We start from the raw sequence: 21,009 nt of genomic DNA, 5'->3' as shown, positions 1-21,009 counted from the left end.
AAAAGTATTTCAGGGAAAGGAACAATAGAGTGATAAAGATGTTTAGTAAACAGAAGGGGGTTTGGTTTTGTTTTTCAAAAAAGATGAAAGGCTTGGGTTTTAATTTGCCTAAATTAGAGAAGGCATTTATTTCCCCCATAAAAACGGGTTACAAAGTGGATCAGCAATCCAACAGATTCCACAGTTTAATTTGCTGCAAATAAAACTGAAGCTGACCTATTTGAATGACTTTCTGAGGGTCCTTTCAGACCTTTACCTCCGTGCCCCTCCTCTGACTCCATCACTGCCGAGCACAACTACGGGCACCTCCTCAGGCTGCATAATTTTCCTCGGAGAAAGTTAATTTAAAAAGTGGTGTTTAAACCCAGCAGATAGAGCCTGAAGCTTTGTTTCCTTACATTCAGACACCTAAACCCGAGGCGTACAAATGCGGCTGGAGATGTCTGCTCCCCCTGCAGTGACTGAGCGGGAATAGCAGCAAAAAGCTGCTTCACGGCGGGCAATTCCAGACCCCTGAACTTGACAGTCAGGCAAATCCCGTCCCAGTTTGTCTCGGGGTGTTCGCTGGTGCGTGTTGCCTTCACACCAAAACCAAGCACACGGCTTCATTATCTTTATGTTCTCCTGAAGACACCTCGCTGCCATCTCTGAGGGGTTTAGCACCACAGGGACTTGGACTCCAGCTCTCTGCAATCCCTGATGCTGCCGATACCTGATGCTGCCGGTACCGGTACCTTGTCTCGTTTTCCATCTCCTCACCTCTCCTCCTCCTTGTGAAACACCTACATCCCTCAGCCGTAGTTTCCCTTTGCACTGGCTGGACTGACTTCTTAGGAACCTCAGTTTTATCTCTGGCTGCAGCTTTCAGTAATTTATTCACCGTGTGGTGCCCCTCTGACAATGTTTTACTGCTTCCATGTCTCAGGGGAGTCGATGGGACAAGCAAAAAAAAGCTATTTTCAGTGTAACTGGCTTGTTAGCCATGCAAATTCCTGACTAACAGGTATGATTTAAGTTCACTGTGACAGCTGGGAGTGCTGGAGCTGGAACCCCTTTCCTGACTCTGACATTACCTCCCTCAGTGATCTCGTGCAATGTATTTGACCTCTTGGGGCCAGGTTCATCTGAAAATAAGGAGTGTGACATTTCCTCCTCCTTCCCCCCCTGGAATGTGTAAGTCTTAACTAATAGCTGTGTATATAATTTTTAAAATCCTGCTTATATAAATGCAAAATGCTTATTTTTTTTTTCCCATTTAAGACGTTTACAAGAGGTCAAGAGAATTTTAGGGCTGAAAGTTAAACAATTCAGGAGAGCTAGAAAAATTAAAATTACACACATATGCACTTATTAACAACTGTTAGGCAGCCTCTAATTAAGTAATCACTACTTCTCAGTGTTATAGTAGATAAGCTGTTAAATTGTGTAGCAGCTTGTAATACAGAACACTCTGTTTATACAGGATAAGGACTCTCTGGAAATTATTCATATTATTGTATCATCTTCCAAATGAGTGTCACAGTTGTGCCCAGTCAGTCAGGACTGAGGTGTTCCCATGCTTGGCTCTACAAAAGCCTCACAGGGAAGAGTTTCTTCCTGACAGGATTTGATACAGACTTGGAGATGCAAAGTTGCTTATTCAAACATACAGACCCTCTGTCCTACATGAGGCAAGACTTGTTCATGGCACACGTCTTGGGCAGTTCCTCAACCAGCCTTTGCTGCAAGAAGGGTGCTCAGGGAAGAGTCTTTCTCCTCCAGTCTCTGGAATATCTGTTTTTTCCTTACTGCTTTTATGTTCAGAGCAAAACCAGCTCACCAAGCACCTGCAGGTGAACTCTCTTGAGGTGGCCCCTGCATCTGCATTCTTCCCCAGATCTCCATGCCACCCGTGTCTCCTGACCTCACAGCTTCCCTATCTCATTTCTAGTCTCCTCTGAAAACAACTTTTCTCCTTTTGTCAGTCTTCCCTCCACCTCTGCTACTCAACTTCATTGCCACAGTTAAACTTGCACCCTTTGCTGCAGCCTTGTTTGATGCAGAGAGCCTGGTTCCTCAGCTTGGCTAAGCTGTGCTTGAAGAACAGAGAAGAGAGCCTGGAGGCAGAAAGGGGAAAATTAATCTCCAGTAACAGCAACCTACACGTGTGGTTCAGATCCAAGAGATCATTTACCACACCTGGATCACTGGCATTCACAGACACTGTCTCATACCCCACTGCTATCTGGGGTCTCCACAGATAAAACTTAACTTAAAACAGTTCATGTTGCTTACAGAAGGCAGACCTGAGGCTGGAGAATGCTGATGGGCTCCAGTGCCATCCTCCTCCATTAGCAAAGCTCAGTAGAGCCCAAAAGTCCAAAGCATGAGGTATATGACTGCTATGCCAAAGCTCTTTGCAATGTTACAAGCACTTGGATAGTGAAGTAGTAACAGATGGAAGAAGAAATTAAAAGGTGTTAGTGAGGAAATAAGCTGCTTTCATTTGAAATTTGAGCCAACAGACTAAAACTGTATGAAAGGTAAGAAAACAGTGAAGAGCAAGAAGGGAAGAAAATAATTCACGTCTGGGTAAGGAACGTAGTTTTAAAATAGGAACCTCACTTTGGGATTAGTAATTAGATTTGACAACTTTTGGGTTTGTATTGTCATTTATTGTTGAAACATGACCAGTTGCTTTGTCTGGAAATACGTGAAATGAGTCTAGCAGCTGGTGTCACCTCAGTGCACTTTTTCTGGTGACAATTACATCACCCTTGTAAATCCTCCCCCCCTTGGCAGCCACATTTTCTTCCCCATCAGAAAACACCTCACACGCATCTTGTTATTTAATCAGCACTGAGCACATGGCCAAGTTCTTTACATGTCTATTAAACTTGGGAGGAAAGCAGCCAGCTACAGTTTAAAGTTATTACACAGGAGAACCCAAAGAGCACAATTACTAAACCTCAGTTCTTCTGCCAGAAGAGGCAGAAGAGGCCAGTGAAGAATTGGCCAAAGATGTGTGAAGCAGAGAACTGGAAATGGCGAGACTGCCTCCTCCCCGTGTCGGGACACTTCAACCCCTTTGACCCAACCCAGCCTCAGACCACTCCGGCCGACCTGCCTGCAGGGACAAAGTTCAAAGCACCGGGTGAAAGTTAATGGAGCTGCCCTGTACTGAGCGGTGGGGGACTGACGGCCTGCATGAAAGACCAAGACACAACGAAGTGTGTGGGTGACACCCCTTTATCCTCCGGGCGCCTGGCACCTTATTTAGCCCCTGCAGGGCGACACCAGTCCCGCCCAGCATCCCTGAGGCCTCCCTGAGGCACAGGCACCGCCTCGCAGCGGGCAGGCCCGGCCCCGCCCTGTCACCATGGCGACGCCGCAGCCCCGCCCACCCTCCCGCGAACCAATGGCGTCTCCGCGTTTGCATCACGTGACGAGCGCGCCCTCCCTCCCCCCTCCCGCCGGCGGAGGCGGGGGGGGGGCGCGGGGCAGACGTGGACATTACCCACAATGCCTGGCGGCCGCCGTGGCCGCGCGCCGGTGCCGCCGCCGTTCCGCCCCGGTGAGAGAGGGAGCTCGCGCCCCGCCCCGCGCCGTTGCCAAGCGACGCGCCCGGCGCGCGCCCGGGGCCTAACGGTGTCACAGGGGGGAAGGGGACGGGACGGGACGGGAAGGGGACGGTGCCGGGGCTACTGCCGCAGGGCCCTGCGTCTGCCCGCTCTCCCCGGGCCGGAGGCTCGGTTACCGCCTGCCGTCCTCTTTTTTGGCTCCGGGCCTGGTGCGAAAGGCTGCCCCCGCGTACTGCCGGGCTCCCGTGGGTCTGCGAAGCCAAGCGGAGTCACTTGTCAGCGGCTGCTCCGCCTTCCGGGCCGCCGCCCTGCCGGGAGAGCCACCGGAGCGACTGCGTTTGTTCATCAGAAGGGGTGAGAGAGGGTTCAGCGGCCGCTGGCGCGGGGTGCAGCGGGCAGGGCCGGGGCCGGCAGTGGCAGCCGGGGCCTCTTCGTGAATGCCGCTTGGTAGCAGAAGCCGCTCGTAGCAGGGGGTCGGTCTCTCTCCTGGCTGACCGTGTAGGTACCGGCGTCTTTGCGTGAAGCTTTGCATCCTGACGCGGTGTGAACCCGTCCGAGTTGGTAACTGCGTTACCTCTTCCTGCTCTGCTGCCGTGGCAAACAGTGTAAATGATCCTGTCAAAGCCACCATGTCAGTAGGTGGTAGATGGAAGGGTCAGATTTTCAAACTATGGGATCCAGCTTGTTCCCTCCCCTTCCCCCTTGATTCCATTTCCAAGGTCTGTTTTTCTCCTGCTTTATGGGAAGGATTATATGGGCCAGTGGTTTTGGATTATTTCCTTGTCTGATCATACCTGGAGATATCAAAGTGGCATTGTTTGCTGTGTCCTTCTGTAGCACTTTAGTTTGTAATACTGATTTCTGAAGCATGCTGTAGAGTGGAAAAATTAAGACTGCCTCCAAAATGCAGCTGTCACAACCCTCAAAAGTGGGAGCAATAAATTGTCCAACACTCTTTTGTACGTTTTAAATAAGCAGAGAAACTGTATCTTCATTCTTTGTAAGGCAGATGTGAAAGTTGCAAAAGCTTCCCAACTTTATTTTTTATGAAGGGTTATCATAAGAGTTGGACATTCTGGCAAGAAATGGCTTAAGTTGGTGCTGAAGGCCAGCAGGTGCATGAGCATAGGATTGCCATTGCACTTGATATCTGTAGAACCTTTCAGGTTTTGTGAAGCTGCACTGTTTTAAAAAACTGAAGTGTCCTGAGCAACACATATATACAGGTCACTTTCAAACATTGGTAAACAAAGTTATGAGAAGATGTCAGATAGATATAAACCAACTACTCTCAGGTCATGAGTTGAAAGAACAACTTGCTACAAAACTTACACCACTTTCTAGGCCTTTTCTAGATGCTGTCTCAGGATCAAGGACCATCGTAACACATGAATAAATAAGATGATAATTGAATCTGTCTTAAAAAAAAATAAATATGGTTAAACAGGCTCTGATTTCCATCATGTGAGATTTCCCCCTCATGGGAGGAAATAAAACAAAAGCCCCATATGATAACTCCTGTTTGTGAAAGCAGTGGAGGTTGACAGAGGTATGGTAATTTTGACAGCTTTAAGCAGAGTGCAGTAGCAGAGGGATGAGTATTTCAGTTGACTCTTTTGTCAGTGGCCAGCTTTTTCCATGTTCCCCTATTCCATGAGGCCTCCCAGCCCTCCTGTGCAGGGAGGGCTGTAAAATGTCACATATGGGGAAATCAATAAAGATGGGCAAAGCAGATGCAGACAGGGAAATGTAAGAATATTGCAAGCATGGAGTGATGCTTCCCTGGTGCTGGACCGGCTCTCCTTGTTGGTCATCGTTTGGGAGGCAGAATGTACCAGAGCAAAGGGTAGTCTTTTATTTTTAATAACTCTTGTAGTTTTTCTATGAACTTCTCCACGTTCCTCTTGAACTCACTGAATGTTTTAGCATTGACAGCATCCTGTGACTGGAATCTCTTCAGTCCTGGCATAGAATAAGTTAGTGAACCCAGTCTTCTTGGTCTGCCTGCAATGGATTTATAGACCTGTCATAGTGGAAGTGCAGTCTTCTGTCATCTTCAGGTGTTTGATAGGTACAAAACTTTTGGAGGGAAACCTCTGAAATATGTAATGATATACTGAATTACTTTGTGCAGTTTGGAATACATGTTTAGAAAAGACATTTAAAAATCATTCTATAAATACTACCCTATCTTTAATGTTATTTCTTTGGTCTCTACGTATGTAAATCCATATGAAGTTTGCCACTTGGCTCCTTCTGTAAAGACTTATTGTTTTGAGACCTGAATAAAGTAGCTCTTTCATTTTGATGATTTACTAAGCTTTTCTTATATATTAATATATTTTCAAGAAAGGCTGAATGTTTTGTTGCAGTATGTGTATTGTACATCACTGTACATTTGTGTGGTCTTTCAACCAAAGTGATTTATTTTATTAGCTTCACTTTCTAGGTAGCTTTCTGATTCCACTGTTAGGAAGCTGAGGAAAAAAATACGTGTTTTCATTGGACACGTATGGGTTTTTCCCATGGATGGGTTTTTCAGATGATGGTAACAAAACCTGGCTGACTGGTGATCTTAAGACTGTAAATCAAAACACAGTTTTTCACCTTGTGTTATTTCATAGCAGATTAAGAGAACTGGCAGGTTTTATTGGAGGCTGGTGTTAGAGAGCCTGTTTCTGCTACATGTACCTAGGAGTCTTGAAGAAAGCAACCATCTTTTTTCTAGTTTATGCAAACATTTACATATATAATAGACATAAGAATTGAAAGAATATCTCTAAAGAGGTCTTTATCCTTTGCTTTGTCTGTTGTCCTTGCTGATGTTAGTGACTTCTATATTCTTTGTCCTTGGTTGCAGCATCATAGAATCACAGAGTGGTTTGGGTTGGAATGCAATGTTCCAACCCCCTGCCATGGGCACAGGGACTCCCACCAGACCATGTAGGAGTAAAGCAACAATTGTTAGATTGAATATTGAAAATTTTAATGCTTTGGAAATAACAGCTATGGTTGTGTTGTGTTCTGTTCCTGAAGTGATCAGGTTTCTTATCAGAGGCAATTATAGATTGATTAAACTTATTGTATGAGATAAATGAAGGGATTCAGCATTAATGGTTATGTTACACTGTGTTAGTCATGTACTGTGCAGATGAATACATATTTTTCCAGTTTATATGGCTGAAGTGATGGGACTTCACTTCACTTCAACTTCACTTAAAGAACACATAAACAGATTAGTGTTTCTATTATTCTAATTTTCTTTTTGTTTTATTACCTCACCAGTAATTGCCTCAGGGTGTGTTCAGGCCTTTCAGATAAGCATGCCCTCTCAAAAAGAGCTGATGAATATTGTTAGCCTGTAAATCCATTTGTTAACTTTTCTTGTTTGTTCTTTTCTCATCAGATAGCTCAACATGAACTTTAACCATCAAGATCAATTGAAAAGCAAGCAGAATAAAATTTTTCCTTCTGTGAGCTGCCTAGAGGATTCTCCTGCAGTGCTGTCCTATTCGCAACCTTTTCCTAGAACAGGACATGGAGCTGTGTTCCTTTCTTCCCATTAGGTGCTAATTAAGTTACTTGCTTCATCAGAGGAAATGCAGATCCATGAAATTGCATTTTGTGCAAGTAAGTTAACAAGGGGAATTTTAAACTTTGTTATCACATCATTCTTCTTATGTTTATATTGATACAGCTCCTGGAAGTCCCTTTCAAGATTGAATTCCAAGTTGTAGTGGTGGTTATTGTTGGAAAACCATTACAATGTAAAGCTCCTCTGGGTTTTTATCATGCTTTTGAGCTGCTGCCATGGTTATGTGGGTATCAGCATAGTTAACAGGTGCTATGTGCATTCCATTTGAATTGTTCTGCTGGGAACTCATGCATGAACTCAAATAGAGATAGGTAAAAGTTTCTAGAACTACAGGTTTAATTTCCAGGAGGATTCACTCTAGCAAGCTAATTTAGAGTAAGTCCTAAAGCTGTTTTGTTTTCTGTTTTTTGTCCAGCTGATCAATGCACTTTGTACATTAGGGAATTCTGTAGCAAAGTGCTGAAATAACAAGTGTACCTGCTAGAAGCCCACAGGAATTCAGCAGACAGCAGGCAACAGTGGCTTCTGCTGCTGCTGTGAGTTTGAAGGAGATCTGGAATGCTATACAAGTAAAATCAGAAGAGTATTAATTTGGATTTTTTTTGCTAAAGCGATGCATCTCAAAGCCAATTGAGATTGCAGTCAATTAAGTTTGCTGATGAAACTGAATTTTTTAAAATTGAAAATTACACCACATATTCAGTGTTTTCATTATTATATGACTTTTTCTCTAAGGATTAAGAACCCTTAAAATCCTGAATATTAATTATAATTCAGTAAGTATCCTGATGAATAATATAGCCCTTGGGTAGTGGGAAATACTGGAGGTGAGAGATCAGGGGAAAATAGCTATTTCCTCTCTTTTTTTAAGAGATAGTGCTATCTTGGGAATATGTGGATTCCTAGATTTTTAGAATACAGTTCTTCAGTTGCTGGGGGTTGTAAAGCCCCCCTAATGTCAGTTTGAAAGGTGCTGTAAGCATGTAAGTATTGCACACAAAAGCATATTTCACCTGTATTCAGAAATCTGTTTTCTTTTGCAGTTAGTGACTGTATGGAACTTGAGTAGCATCGTCTGAGGGAGGCAAAAATCTATTTTTTTCATCATCTCTCAAGTGATTGGTGTAGTATATGGTAGGAGTCAGCAGAGCAGTTGAAGAGTTGAGGAAGTGTTTGCTTTTGGCATCATATAAATTCTAGCAGTTCGCCCACTTGCAAGGGGACAAACTTGTGTACTGATACTTAGCAGATCAGTAATCCTTCTTTTAATGCTTGTCTTGCCAAACTTTCGGATGTTTTGATTTAACATAAGGTTTGAAGAACTTGAAGGTTGTAAAATCGTGTCTTCAGTCTCAAAGACTGTCTGAAGACTTTGTACTTTTAACTGCCTTCTGTAAGTTTCCTCATTTTGATGAGGAAATGTTTAAATACACGAATTTTCTTTTTAGGTGACTGTATTCCGTGAAGCTTTAATTATTATGCTTTGAAAATTAAGTACAGTAAAAGCATGTAGGTTTTGCATGAGGGGTTTCAGCCTGCTTGGTATTTGTGTAATACTGATAGACACATTTTGCAGATTTAAAGAAAATGGAGACCTGGATAAGAAAAACCTAATTTCATGTTTAAACAATTCTGTTGTGAATTTTGAGAGGTGTTTTACATTTCTTGCTGTTCTGATTCCTTCATTTCCAATGTGACAGCATGTAAGTTGTGTAAGTCTCTGTTTGTTAGGCTACTTAAGAATGTACTCAGTACCACAGTCTCATGAAAACACATTATTATTGCTTGATCAAGACCTGGATCTCTTTTCCATTTGGCAGATCTTTACAGTACACATTTTTCCTCTCCAGCTATTGTTCTTGTTTGTTTAGATTATAATCATCTCATTAAAAAATAATACAGCTTTTAGGGTGAAAGTGCTACAGGAGTGCTAAGGCTAAGTGATAGTGTTTCAGTTTCCACAGGTATCTCTAGGCAAGGATTTATGGCAGCTGAGGTTAAACCCCATGACATTAGATGTGCAGCTACAATGTGATTCATGTCGAGCAATAGGTCTCAGTTAGGACTCTGAGTTACAGTTGAAAGTCCTCCCTGTGCTCCATTTGAAGCCTGAGTCCAGTATCTAGCGTGGGAAGTTTGGTTAATCACAGCTGATTCCATTGCTTTTGCTTTTACCTTAAATCCAATTCCTCCTGATTTGTGTTTTGTTTTAGGTTGTTGTTAACTCTTTTGGCAATGTCTATGATTTTGTCTGCCTCTGTGGTCCGTGTGAGGGATGGACTCCCACTATCTGCATCTACTGATTATGATCAGAGCACAGGAATGCAAGAATGTAGAAAATACTTTAAAATGCTCTCAAAGAAACTTTCTCAGCTTCCTGATAGATGTACTCTGAAAACTGGGCAGTATAATATAAAGTAAGTTCAACTAATATTACTTTTTAAAATCTTTTTAGTCTACACAAATTAAAAAAGTGTATGTGAGTTTGCAGCACTAAGGGTTAGGGCCAACATGGACTAATTTTTTTCAGTCAGTATTTTTTTTTTTTAATTTTTTTAAAATTTTTTAATTTTTTTTTTTTTTAAACCTCAGCTGTAGTTGGTGTGCAAACTCATCAGCTTAAAAGAAACTTAGAATAAGATGTGAGGCTTAGTAAAAATAACTTATATCTTAGTGGTGTAAATTATCTACTACATTGCAGAAGTGTGATCTCTACTTAGAGAAGGACCTAAATGCGACAAGCTGTATGTATATTGAAAACTGTCCCTTTCTAATTTCATATTTGCCATCTTTTGTCATCCTTGCAGCTATCTTTGGAGAATGTCAAATCCCTTTTTCTATGTAGCAGGTTTTTTTCCCCTCACATAGTTTAAAAAGAACCAACTGACACCCTCCCCCCAACTCTGAAGATAAGCTTTTTATATTTTTGGGATTCACCAGAGCACATATTCAACATTTGAGGTGAATGGAAAGCTATTATGGGACAAGCCTGCTATGTTTCTATATCCCAGAATTATTCTTTGTTATTCCATATTCCATGTATGTCATGGTGTGAACATATGCATGCACACACACATCTTACATATATACGTAACAGATGTGTAACACAGCTTCTCATGTGATAGTGCAGTGAGGTGAATATCGTTGGGCTTTTCAGTGAGAATTAATCCTTTGTTACCCCAGAGCAGTCTTAGCATTTCTGAGTATAGCAAATGAGATCAGACTAGTGAAGCAGTGAATTACCTGGATTTAAATTTGAAATTTGGAATTTGTTGTCTTAATTGTAGCTTTATCAGTTCTCTGGGAGTCAGCTATATGATGTTATGCACTGAGAATTATCCCAATGTTCTGGCTTTCTGCTTCCTGGATGAGCTTCAGAAAGAATTCATCACTACTTACAATATGATGAAGACAAATACTGCTGTCAGACCATACTGCTTTATAGAGTTTGGTAAGGACCTGACTTTTATTTTTTCTGCATTCTTACACCAAGGCAAATGAGTGTTTAAGTAGATGTGCAACTTAATGCACATGAAATAAAAATGTCCAGGGCAGGTTATAGATATTTTTCAGGTGGATTTAGAATCTGATTCAACTCCTGTTGGTATCAATAAGGAAATATGCCTGTGGGCATTAAATCAGGCTGCTGGAGTTTTACCCAAACTTGTTTATAATCTTTCTGTTCATTTATGTAGGTTTTAGGTTAAGCCTTGTTTGTCCATGTCTGGAGTTCATCTTCTAGTTAATAATACTAGGAGTTGCTTGACTTTATACCTGTTGAAGTACTTAACCTCCAAAGGCATTGAGTCATAAATTTCTCAAGTAAAAGATTGCAGTTTCATGTTTGCTCCTAGCTGTACTGTAATTTTTGTTCAATACATGAAAGGGAGGGAATTTTATTTGTTTTATGGTATAGTGAAGCCTTTAATCTTCTGTCATGGAAGCTCCAAATACAACTAATCTCATATATACCAGATAACATCTGTTCTGGATTCCATTAACATCTGTCACTTTAATGTGTGTTAGGTACTTATTTTAAATAGTCTTACAAAAAGTGTTAGAGCAAAAGACCTGCAGTTTTAGAAATATGGGGGAAAATATTCCAGTTGGTTAATTCCTGTCTATAATTTAGTCAGTCCATTTTTATAAATTTTTGTGTAAGGTTGTTGTCTTCTTTATGAAGATATTTATGAACACTGTTTTTTGTGTGCTTTTCCCAGCTGTTGCTCTAACAGTCTATATCTGTATTAGGTGGTATTAGTATTCTTGGCCTGCGTATTTTGCAGACATATTTTTTATACTCAAGTATGTTTATACTTGAATGAGGAAGCTGGTTTTTTTCATAAGGGTATTTACTATAGTAATGGAAAAGCAACAATAATGCATTGTAATGTCCATTGCATTACTGAAAAGTCATTAATTTATCCGTAGTTATTACATATTTACATTTCCAGAGATTATTTTTTTTACTGCAGAATTAAATAGCCTATGATATATTTGTTACAAAACAGAAATAGTATTAGAAATTACAAGGTAAATGCAAACATTTCAAACAATGTATTTGAATTTGTTAAGTATTTAGTAGATTAAGTTGCGTGGTCTTGGATTATTTAGTTATCAAAAGTCCATAAAGATATACCTTTTTATTTTAATTTTCAAACAGATAATTTCATTCAGAGGACCAAACAGAGGTACAACAACACACGTTCTTTGTCAACAAAAATGAATCTTGCTGACATGCAGACAGAAATCAAACTGAGACCACCTTATCAAATTTCTGTGTCAGAACTTGGGTCAACCAATGGATTTGCACATTTATCTGTGACAGAATATAAGGGTACTGGTAAGATATCTGCAGGTAAGTTGCAGACTTCTGGTTTTGGATCCTTAAGTGAGACAGTGACAGGGTAGTAGAATGAGTGTTTCTTTTGTTATTTTTTTTTTCCTTTAAAAAAAGCTTTTTTCACCCTGATGCTCTTAAAGTGTAAAGTTGCCATGACCTTTTGTGTGCTTTAGCTTAGATGTTTTGTCCTCTGCTCAAAGTATCATCCCAAGACACTTGGAGAGAAAAATGGGTCTATTCTGTGGACTGCTTTGTTAAAGGGGAAAAAAAAAAAAAAAAAGACTTAATGAAAAAAGGCAAACTAAGATGAGCACTTAAGATGTTCTTCTTTCTTTTCTTGATCTTTCAAAATGTATGAAGATTTTTATTATTTTTGCCCAGTAAGACCCAGTGTTGACATAAATTAAGGGCACTGTGTCATGAGTTAGAGCAGCTGGAGGGAGAAGCATTGCTTTAGGAAGCATCTGTGACAGTGAGAATCCAAAGAACTGTCTTGGCTAAAAGCTGTGCTCTCTACAATAAGTGCCTTGTGTACAATATCAATAATAGCAATTTTGTATATACTTGCCACACTCATTGAAATAGTAATTATAACTTAAAACTTTAATTAGTGTCATGTAAGAGGCAAGCATGGAATTGTATGATGAACTGAGCTAAAGGTTTGTGCTATTAAGTGCATGCCATGGATCAGTTTGATGCCCACCTTTAGATGTTTCCCAGCAGGACAGAAAGCTTAGAACTTGCCAAATCCTTTCACTAATACATGGAATCCACATATGAAACTGACATAATCTGATTTCAGTTTTCAAGTTTAGTGAAACAAAATCATAAATAGACAAGAAACAAGGGTTGATTTTAATTGTTTACTATCTCCCCCCCCCTTTTTTTAATTGGATTTTTGAAAATATATTAATAAGGTGTCTTTGCCAGTGTATTATAATTACCTTACCTTAGTTGTGAAGTTTCCATTAGAAGACTGAAAACTACTTTCTATTGAAAATGAAGAACTAAGTTCTATGATGCTGTTTATTTAGTTGAAGATCCCAAGAGTTTTAGATGTTATGAGACAATGTATAAATAAGTTACCATCTCAGTAGCTGCAGTTTAAGAGTTGAGAGAGATTCTGGAAAATTAGTAAAGGAAGTATGTGAAGATGTTTAGATTTGTTAGATGAGGGAAATAGTAACAATAAAATAAGAAGCATCATACATAACTTGAATAATCTACTGCTACTTTTTTTGTGCATACTGTTTGTAAAGGTATGTAATGCTGTGATATTGTTTTTTGACTGATTTTCATTCTTTTATTGTTGATAATTTTAGTGTTGTAGCATAATTTTTTCTTGTATAGAAGGTTATGGTGGCAACTAGTTAACTCTGAAAATTTTCTATATTCAAACTATCTACAGCTAGAAAAAAAAAATAAAAGTTAGTGTGAGAGAATTCTGCCTCTGTCAAAATTGGTTGCATTTGCCAAAATTAGTTGTATTTCTAAAGTTATCTGTGTAGTGGAAAGTGCAGTTTTTGTCACTTTTCTGAGTAAAAGTGTTGTAAGATCATATTATTAAAATGCATAAAAACCACTTCCTTTTTTACTGTAAAGTAAAATTAAACAATAATTGGCAAAGGATCTTGCAAAGTTTTTTCACCTACAAGTCTACAACTTGTCTTATGGAAGCACTTCTGTTGTACTCTTCATTCTGTCATCATCATTTCATTCTGTCTTGACTGTTACTTTTTTTCCACTTTCAGTTACTTTTAACTTTCTTCTTCCTCTGAATTCCATAGATCTGTCTGTTCAGTTATCCACTTCCTTCCTTGAGCTGCTGTAGAAGCTCACCATCAAAGAGCTGTACATAATGAGAGGTTTGCATTTTGCTCCTTCTTCAGCTCTTCAAATTTTAGATGCTATTGAGTAACAGTGTCTTCTAGCATGTCTGCTAATAGTTCTGCCATTCTTTGGATTCATTGCTTCTCTCTGCCCTTGAAAAGAACTTTGGAGGTTTGCTACCCACTCAGCTGGCTCGACTTCAAAGTTTCTCCTTTGCTCCAAGGACAAATTCTCACAAAAAGATATGGTTTGCTCAGCATAATTTCCTGCATATGCTGTCCTGTAAAAAATATGACTTGCTATAAGTGAATTAAGCATGCTAAATCAAGTTGGAGAGCATGCAGAGGTAGGAAATTAGGTAGATGCAAGTCTTGTTTTATTACATAGATTAGCAGAATTTGATGTGTTAATTTTGGCTGGGCTGATGAGGCATTGTCTGTTACTTGCTGATACTTGTAATTGGACGTGTGTCCAAGGTGTAGTGTCTAGACCTCTTGCATCAATTGAAAGTTGCAGCCCTTTTCCTTTAGAAAAGTTGTTGCTGTGTAATGAGAAACAAGGGTAATTATTAGTGCCTGAGAAGCAGAAAGTGTGCAGGTTAGGGATAGAATTTTGCTTTAGCAATGAATTTAGGTGTTGACAGGCATTAGAAATACAGTGACAGCATGCTGATGGGTGATGCTTTAGCTATTTATTTGATTAAGATAAATTTACTGTTTTCTGAACTTTTTTTCAATAAGAAGTGGTTCTCAAAGTTAATTTTTGTGTGATGGTGTACTAGTTTTTTTTTCTATATTTACCTTTAAAATTATAAGTAGTGCCGTTTCTAATGTGCAGATTTCCTGGGGTTTTTTTAATATTTACATTTCAGGATTTTAGTTCAATATTTTTACTCTATTTCATCCTTGGCTTGTGTTGGAGAGTTTCTGATGTAGCAATTATCAGCTCTCTAAGATTTATGGATATACTTATTCAATGTCAGCTGTCCTTTACCCTGCCTTCTCTTATACTCCTCATACATTTTTTCTTTCTTTTTTATTTATTTATTTATTTATTTATTTTATTTTTAAAATTTTAAAATTTATTTAAACATCTCTTATTGCTTTGTGACACTAAAATTTATTAAGCCCTGAGGAGTTTGATGACATCAGTAGCATTATGCAGTGTCCTTTAAAGTTTTGGGATTTATTTTCATATTTTAGTAAAAGTGAAAAGTTACTATTTTATGGTCCTTCATAGGCTATCTTGATTTAGTTGAAGGGACTCTCTGCTTTTTATCCCATGGTTCTCAAAAAGGTGTTTTAAATACTGTTTTAACACATGATATTTTAGTTACCCTGATATATGAGGGAAATGGTATTTTCTGGAGAGCTGTGCAATGGAGAGCTCTGAACTAAATTTATCCACCAGTTAATGAAATGCAATGACTTTTGCCTAAAAGCTGTCACATATACCTTCAGACTTGCTGCTGTCTAGATGAGGTGGTTTAAAAAAACCAAACCTAACCAACCATGGGGAATCACTAAAAGAGAATAATTTGATATTAACTGAGTGATTGCTGGTAGTATTCCTCTAATGTGCACTGTGGTTGGAAATGCAGTAAGCTCTGAAAGTTAACATGGGCTATGCTTTCCTGTGACAAACAAACAAACAAACCAACCCTAATTACACTAATAAAATCAGCACAAATGTTCTACCTGAACTAATTTTGTGTTTTAAGTATAGCACACTCGTAATTAGACAGCCCTGTCTGCTTATCAATGTGAAATAGCTTTTGTCAGCTTTTCCTTTAGGTTCTGTAACCTCATTAATTGTTTGGAAAGCCTTCTTCCTGGATCTGTGTAATGCAAACAACTGGGACTGACACCCTTCTCTCTATTAATGTTACAGTTCATTAACCATATTGTTCATAGCTTTTACACTTCACTGATTTGAACAGAATGATTTAAGTATGGCTCAGTACTTCTGTTGTTTTCCTGGTGTTGCCTAGACTGTTAAGAGTTTTCCGTTGTTTTTTCATACTTGCTTTCTGTTATTAATTATGGAAAGGGATGCTAAGAAGGAACATATACAACTTTCATGTGCCTGTGACCCTGGTGAAGCCCAAAATAGTGGGTGTGCATGGAAAGAGTGTTTTCATTTGAATGTCTTTTCTAAGCAGTATCTGGAAGGTTTGTATAAGGTTTCAATATAGACAGTAGCTTAGTTTCTGAGCTGCCTTTATATTTGTGTTTTTGATAGCACTCACTGGCTGTATTTTTTTAAGGTAGGGGACTGTAATAGCTTTGCCTCAGAGTTCTGTTCAGTGAACAAGCCAAGTCAGTCTCAGTGGCTCTGCTAATGCATTAATGTTAAAGAAGAGTGGAGGTAATGAGAGGAGCTCTTAAGTGGTGGTGACTTACTAGCTGGCTACCAATTGTAGATGAATTTCACTAGCAAATATATAATTTGCCATGGATGTCCTGGCATGTTTGAGCAACTTTCAGTATTGTACTGAATAAACTGAATGTATTGGGTTAAAGACTAAGTATAATAAGACAATTATATATGAGAATTGAAGGAAAATATACTTTTTGTTAAACCTTGTGTTGAAATATTCAGAATGTTCCTTCTCTTCAGAAAAAAAGATTGACATTTTGTGGTTTGCTTCAGTGATCTCTTCTCGAGCTACTGAAAAATGAGATTACTATTTCACTAGATTTCTAAAGACATTGCTTTGACCTCTGATATATTTTTTGATTTTTATATTTCTTTTCTTATTCAGCTCCTCATCAGCGTCTGGAACCTGTGACTCTCCCAGGGATTGTCTCATTTGTACTTAGTCTGCTGTGTGGGGCTTTGAATTTAATTCGAGGCTTTCATGCCATAGAAAGTCTTCTCCAGGTACTGTATGTGTTTATTGAATTTGGGAGTTATGCATCAAAGCAATCATAATAGCACCTTAGAAGATGCTTGCTATATGAACTAAGTCTTGCCAGTTTAATTTTCATAAGTATTGTTTGTGAGGTCAGAAGTCAATTTAGGAAACCTGTATTGGTTGTGATCTTTCTGTACTTTTTGAGTCTCATTCATCATTGGTTGAGGCTTGAGTTTCAAAAGCAGTAGAAGGTGGGTGGCCAACTCCTTCACTACGTACCTTGGTAGCAGTGAGTATGTGAACATAATGTTCTGTTTTCTAAATTTATGCCAGGATATGAGACATTTAATTTTAATAGATGTTATTTAAAAGCACTCGAGAAAAATTATGAACAGTGTTGACAATCTGGCCATTTTTTTTGAAAGGTTCACTGAGTACACATCTTCAAGCAGGTTTTGTAAAATTGTTTCTTAGAAACCTTTTTTTAGTTTTTGTCAATTTGTTCTTAATAAACCTTAAGTAGGATGCTTACTTCTCTGTGTGCTAAGAAGGTCAGTATAAGGGAAACTATCAAGTGATTTCTTCTGAACCCTCCTGCCCTCAAAACAACATCCCCCTCACCAAACAACCTAATCAACATCTGCTGGTTTGTGTGAACTCTCTGCTCTGACCCTCCCTAAAGCCTTTCAGTTTCTTTGTGTTCAATTTCATCTGCTAGTTGTATTCTCATTGCTACAATGAAAATAACAGTGAATAATGATTTCAAGCAATTCCAATGAATATTCTGGTAGTGCTTGGAAAGTTCATGTGTATTACCAGAAAAATAAAAGATTTACTTAACATTAAATGGCACTGCTATTGTGGTGGTGGAGGTAGAAACTAAAAACCCTGAAAGAACTTTTCTGAAAGAAGATGGGAATATCCTGCTTGGATAATAGAGAATATTTTTATTCAAACATATATCTGGACTTGATAACTGCAATGGATTTTTTCGTGAAGGAAGGTAAAGAAAATGACAGGTATTACAGTTGTCTTACCTAATTATTGATATATCTAAAGCTTTAATAAAGCAGTAATTTTTCATGTCTCAACATTTCCTGAAGAATAGATGAGCAGGGTTAATGAGACTTCTGCATGCTACGTCCTTCTTTTGTGTTGTTTCTGAGTTGTTTTTTAAAGAAAAAACAAGGATGAAATAGTGAACATACGTCTCTACTTTATCCCTAATTAGATTTTTCTCTTATGCACAACACTGTTTAATTATAGGAATGATTTTAAAGTACACTGTAGTATGCATAATACTGAACAGATTTCTACCACTTAGTGTAATGCTTCTAGAACTTGCTTTGTTACCTTTCTGCAGCTGATTTTTAAAAAAAGGAATGCCAATGTGAGATGATTTTAATTGATGATAGGGCAGCCAATTAATTTTATTTTATAAATTATTGCATCTAGAGGTAGTAAATGGCAGTACAGATGGGAGATATTTTTTCATTTCTGACAAATGAGACATACTAAAAATCCATTAAAGTTTCTCTTAATTTACTTTATTATAGAAAAATCCACAAGGTTTAGGGTCATAGTCACAATGTGATAAAATGTTATATCACATTATGTTATAATAATGTCACATGTTCTAAATTTATAATAATAACTTGATTAATGGACCTACTTCTGAGAAGTCGTTCAAAAGCTTGTCTCTGAATTAGTTTTTCCTCTATATTCAGTATTTTTATTCAAGTGTTTGCAAAACTCTGTTACAATCCAGACATAGGCAAAGATTTACCTATGGTTTAGGAGCATAATGCATTGTGTAGGTAAATTCTGTGTGCAGACAAACTTCAGCCAGTACTGTACCTGCAGATGCTTCAAGCTAAATGTGCTCTGACCAGAAAAAAGTTGTGGTTCTGAATGGACCACCACCTTCTCAAACTGAAATGTGCTTTCAAGGAGAAACAGATGCATGAGTACTCATTGTGTTTGTGGGAAAGTTTCTGATCGTTGCAGATGTTTGTTGGGAATGCAGTTAAATGACTGAGCATATAAATGATTCTGCTCAGCTCTACAGAAGCTATTACCCATTTGAATAAGTTTGAAAGAACTTTTTTGTTTTTCAAACACACAGTGAAAAGATCTATCACTTCAAGTAATTTTTCCCATGTTTTGGTGAACAAAAAATTAATTTTCCAGTACTCTCTCTCTGGTAAATTCATGTGCTTTTTGTTTGTGCTCACCAGCAGTGAGTGCAGAGCTGCTGGTGGGATTCTCTGTGTAGAATTTTACCACACCCTGGTGGCCATTTGGTGTCTTCTGTATCTTGTTTCTGTTTTGTGAAGCTGGAGGAGGGCACTAATCTAAGAAGTTAATATTAAAGGTAGTTACCAGTATTTAGACTTAAATGTTCAAAGGAATCGGGAGAAGATAAGTGTCCAGTGTTAGAACTAGACTGACTTTAAGCCTTTTTGAATAACTCAGCATTAATTGTTTAACATTTTGGTCAGAGTCCAGATCACTGTGGATACTTCAGACATAAAAGTAGGCAATGAGTAGTGCTAACTCCTTTAGTTTAGCATAGTGTAGGAATTATTTTAAATCTTTATGTGATAATGTTTTAACATACAATGATGAATAATTTTCATACTGTAAGTATCTGGTATTTCCCTGAAACAGTGTAAAACATGCCTTTTTGTTTTATTTTAACAGAATGAAGGTGAAGATTTCAGCTATGTTATTGCATTTTTTCTTGGAACAGCAGCTTGCTTGTACCAGGTGTGTTCTTTGGCTTCTACATAACTCAGTAGAGTTTAGAAATGTAACTCAGCCATGCATAAATGTCATCATGTTTTCTTAAATGTCACAGATACTTGAACAGAGCAATTAGGAAAATAATTTCTGTTCTGTTCTATTTCATTAATTGTAAATGATCTTACAGAGGATTGATAGAAATTGCTGTTTGCTGGCATTTTTCTCCAGTTAATTGATTAAGAAATTTGGTTGGCTTTTCTGTCTGGAACTTAAAATTTCTAAAGCTACATGGAGGCTTTGTAATTAACTTACAGTAACGGTTTCATAGTTCAGGTAAATTTAAACATCTGTCTTACTCCTTCTTTGGGAAGATTGAAGTAAATATAGTAATATCTGGGCAAGAAACCCCACTTTCATCTGCTTTCCACCATGTTTTTCTTCTTCTGTCTTGTGTTTCACATAGCATTTCAGGTCTGTAGGTTTTCCATTTCTGCATCTGAATTTGACTTTCCTATATAATTTGTAGCAAGGTGTTCTGGTGCCCATTCAGTGACACTGCTGTTATGTTTAGCTGTGACTCTAATGTCTGTCACACTCAATTGCTATTATTACAATTCTTTTGGCTTAATCTGCATGTGGAGTGGAGTATTCAGTTTTTACTTGTCTCTTTGTGTCAATGTTCAGTGCAGTGTCAGACTGTAAAAAAAAAAATTATGTCTCAGGATTTTCCTTTTACATCATCCTTTCTGTCAGTCAGCATTTTGTCCAGGTTCCCTGTAATCTCTGCTCTCTATATCTCTAGTAAAATGTCACAGTGCAACTTGTGTCCTTTGCCACTTGTTGACTTTTCATCAGCTTCTGCCTTAAATAATTTGTTAGATTGGTGTTAATTTGCAATGCCTACAATCTGTTCTGTATCAGGTAAGGTGGAATTCCTCTTTTTTTTTTTTTTTTTTGTGAAAAATACGTTCATCCCTCCTCTGTCAAATTAGAAACTGTATTTTTTATTAAGTGTTCTTGTCTGTGTGTTGAGACATAAGGACATCTGTTTTTCTCCCACTGCCTAACTTGAATAGGTCTATTCTAAAGAATCCATACAGCCCTGAATGTAGTCTTTTTCTTAATATTCAAAATACACCTGTCAGGCCTCTTTATTCTGCTCCTTGTAGTGTGATTTGTATGATACATAAGTGGTCATTTTTCAGAACTAAAGAGGGCTGGCAGTTATATGACATTTTCTGATACTCTTTTTCCCACTTAGGAATTTGGCTGATTAATTCCCTATGTTACATGACAGCACATTTCATTGTCATTCACCCACATCTACCATTGTATCTTCTTCTTCAGTTAATAACAACATAGCAGTATGTTTCTAGTTTCCAAAAAAATATTTGTAAACCAGGTGTGCAGGCAAAACATGGGACTTCAATGGAACAGAGTGTTTTGGGCTCAGTAAAACGCAGTGTACTATGATGAAGAATGTAGCTTGGTCATGAGCATTAGGAGCCAATAAACAGATAAATTGATGAGTTTCTATGTTAGCTCTTTTTGCATTGAAATGAAGCTCTTTGGACCAGAT

The 21,009-nt window shown here is 38.4% G+C and overlaps 1 protein-coding gene across 5 annotated transcripts in view; it reads left to right on the top strand.

The window, feature by feature from the left end:
• Positions 1-3,448: 3,448 nt before the first annotated feature.
• Positions 3,449-21,009, top strand: part of SEC22A (SEC22 homolog A, vesicle trafficking protein) — a 37,739-nt gene continuing 20,178 nt past the window's right edge. For 3 of the 5 annotated variants that reach the window (XM_071746649.1, XM_071746650.1, XM_071746646.1), the window contains exons 1-7: positions 3,774-3,914; positions 6,967-7,190; positions 9,369-9,572; positions 10,443-10,606; positions 11,819-12,013; positions 16,593-16,711; positions 19,389-19,454. In XM_071746649.1, the coding sequence (XP_071602750.1) occupies positions 9,391-9,572; positions 10,443-10,606; positions 11,819-12,013; positions 16,593-16,711; positions 19,389-19,454 (726 nt within the window). In that variant the 5' untranslated portion in view covers positions 3,774-3,914; positions 6,967-7,190; positions 9,369-9,390. The other 2 variants (XM_071746647.1, XM_071746648.1) reach the window with 2 other exon arrangements.

This window comes from Heliangelus exortis, chromosome 6, assembly GCF_036169615.1.
Source record: "Heliangelus exortis chromosome 6, bHelExo1.hap1, whole genome shotgun sequence".
Taxonomy (NCBI): Eukaryota; Metazoa; Chordata; class Aves; order Apodiformes; family Trochilidae; genus Heliangelus; species Heliangelus exortis.
This window is presented reverse-complemented; position numbering and strand designations above follow the sequence as displayed.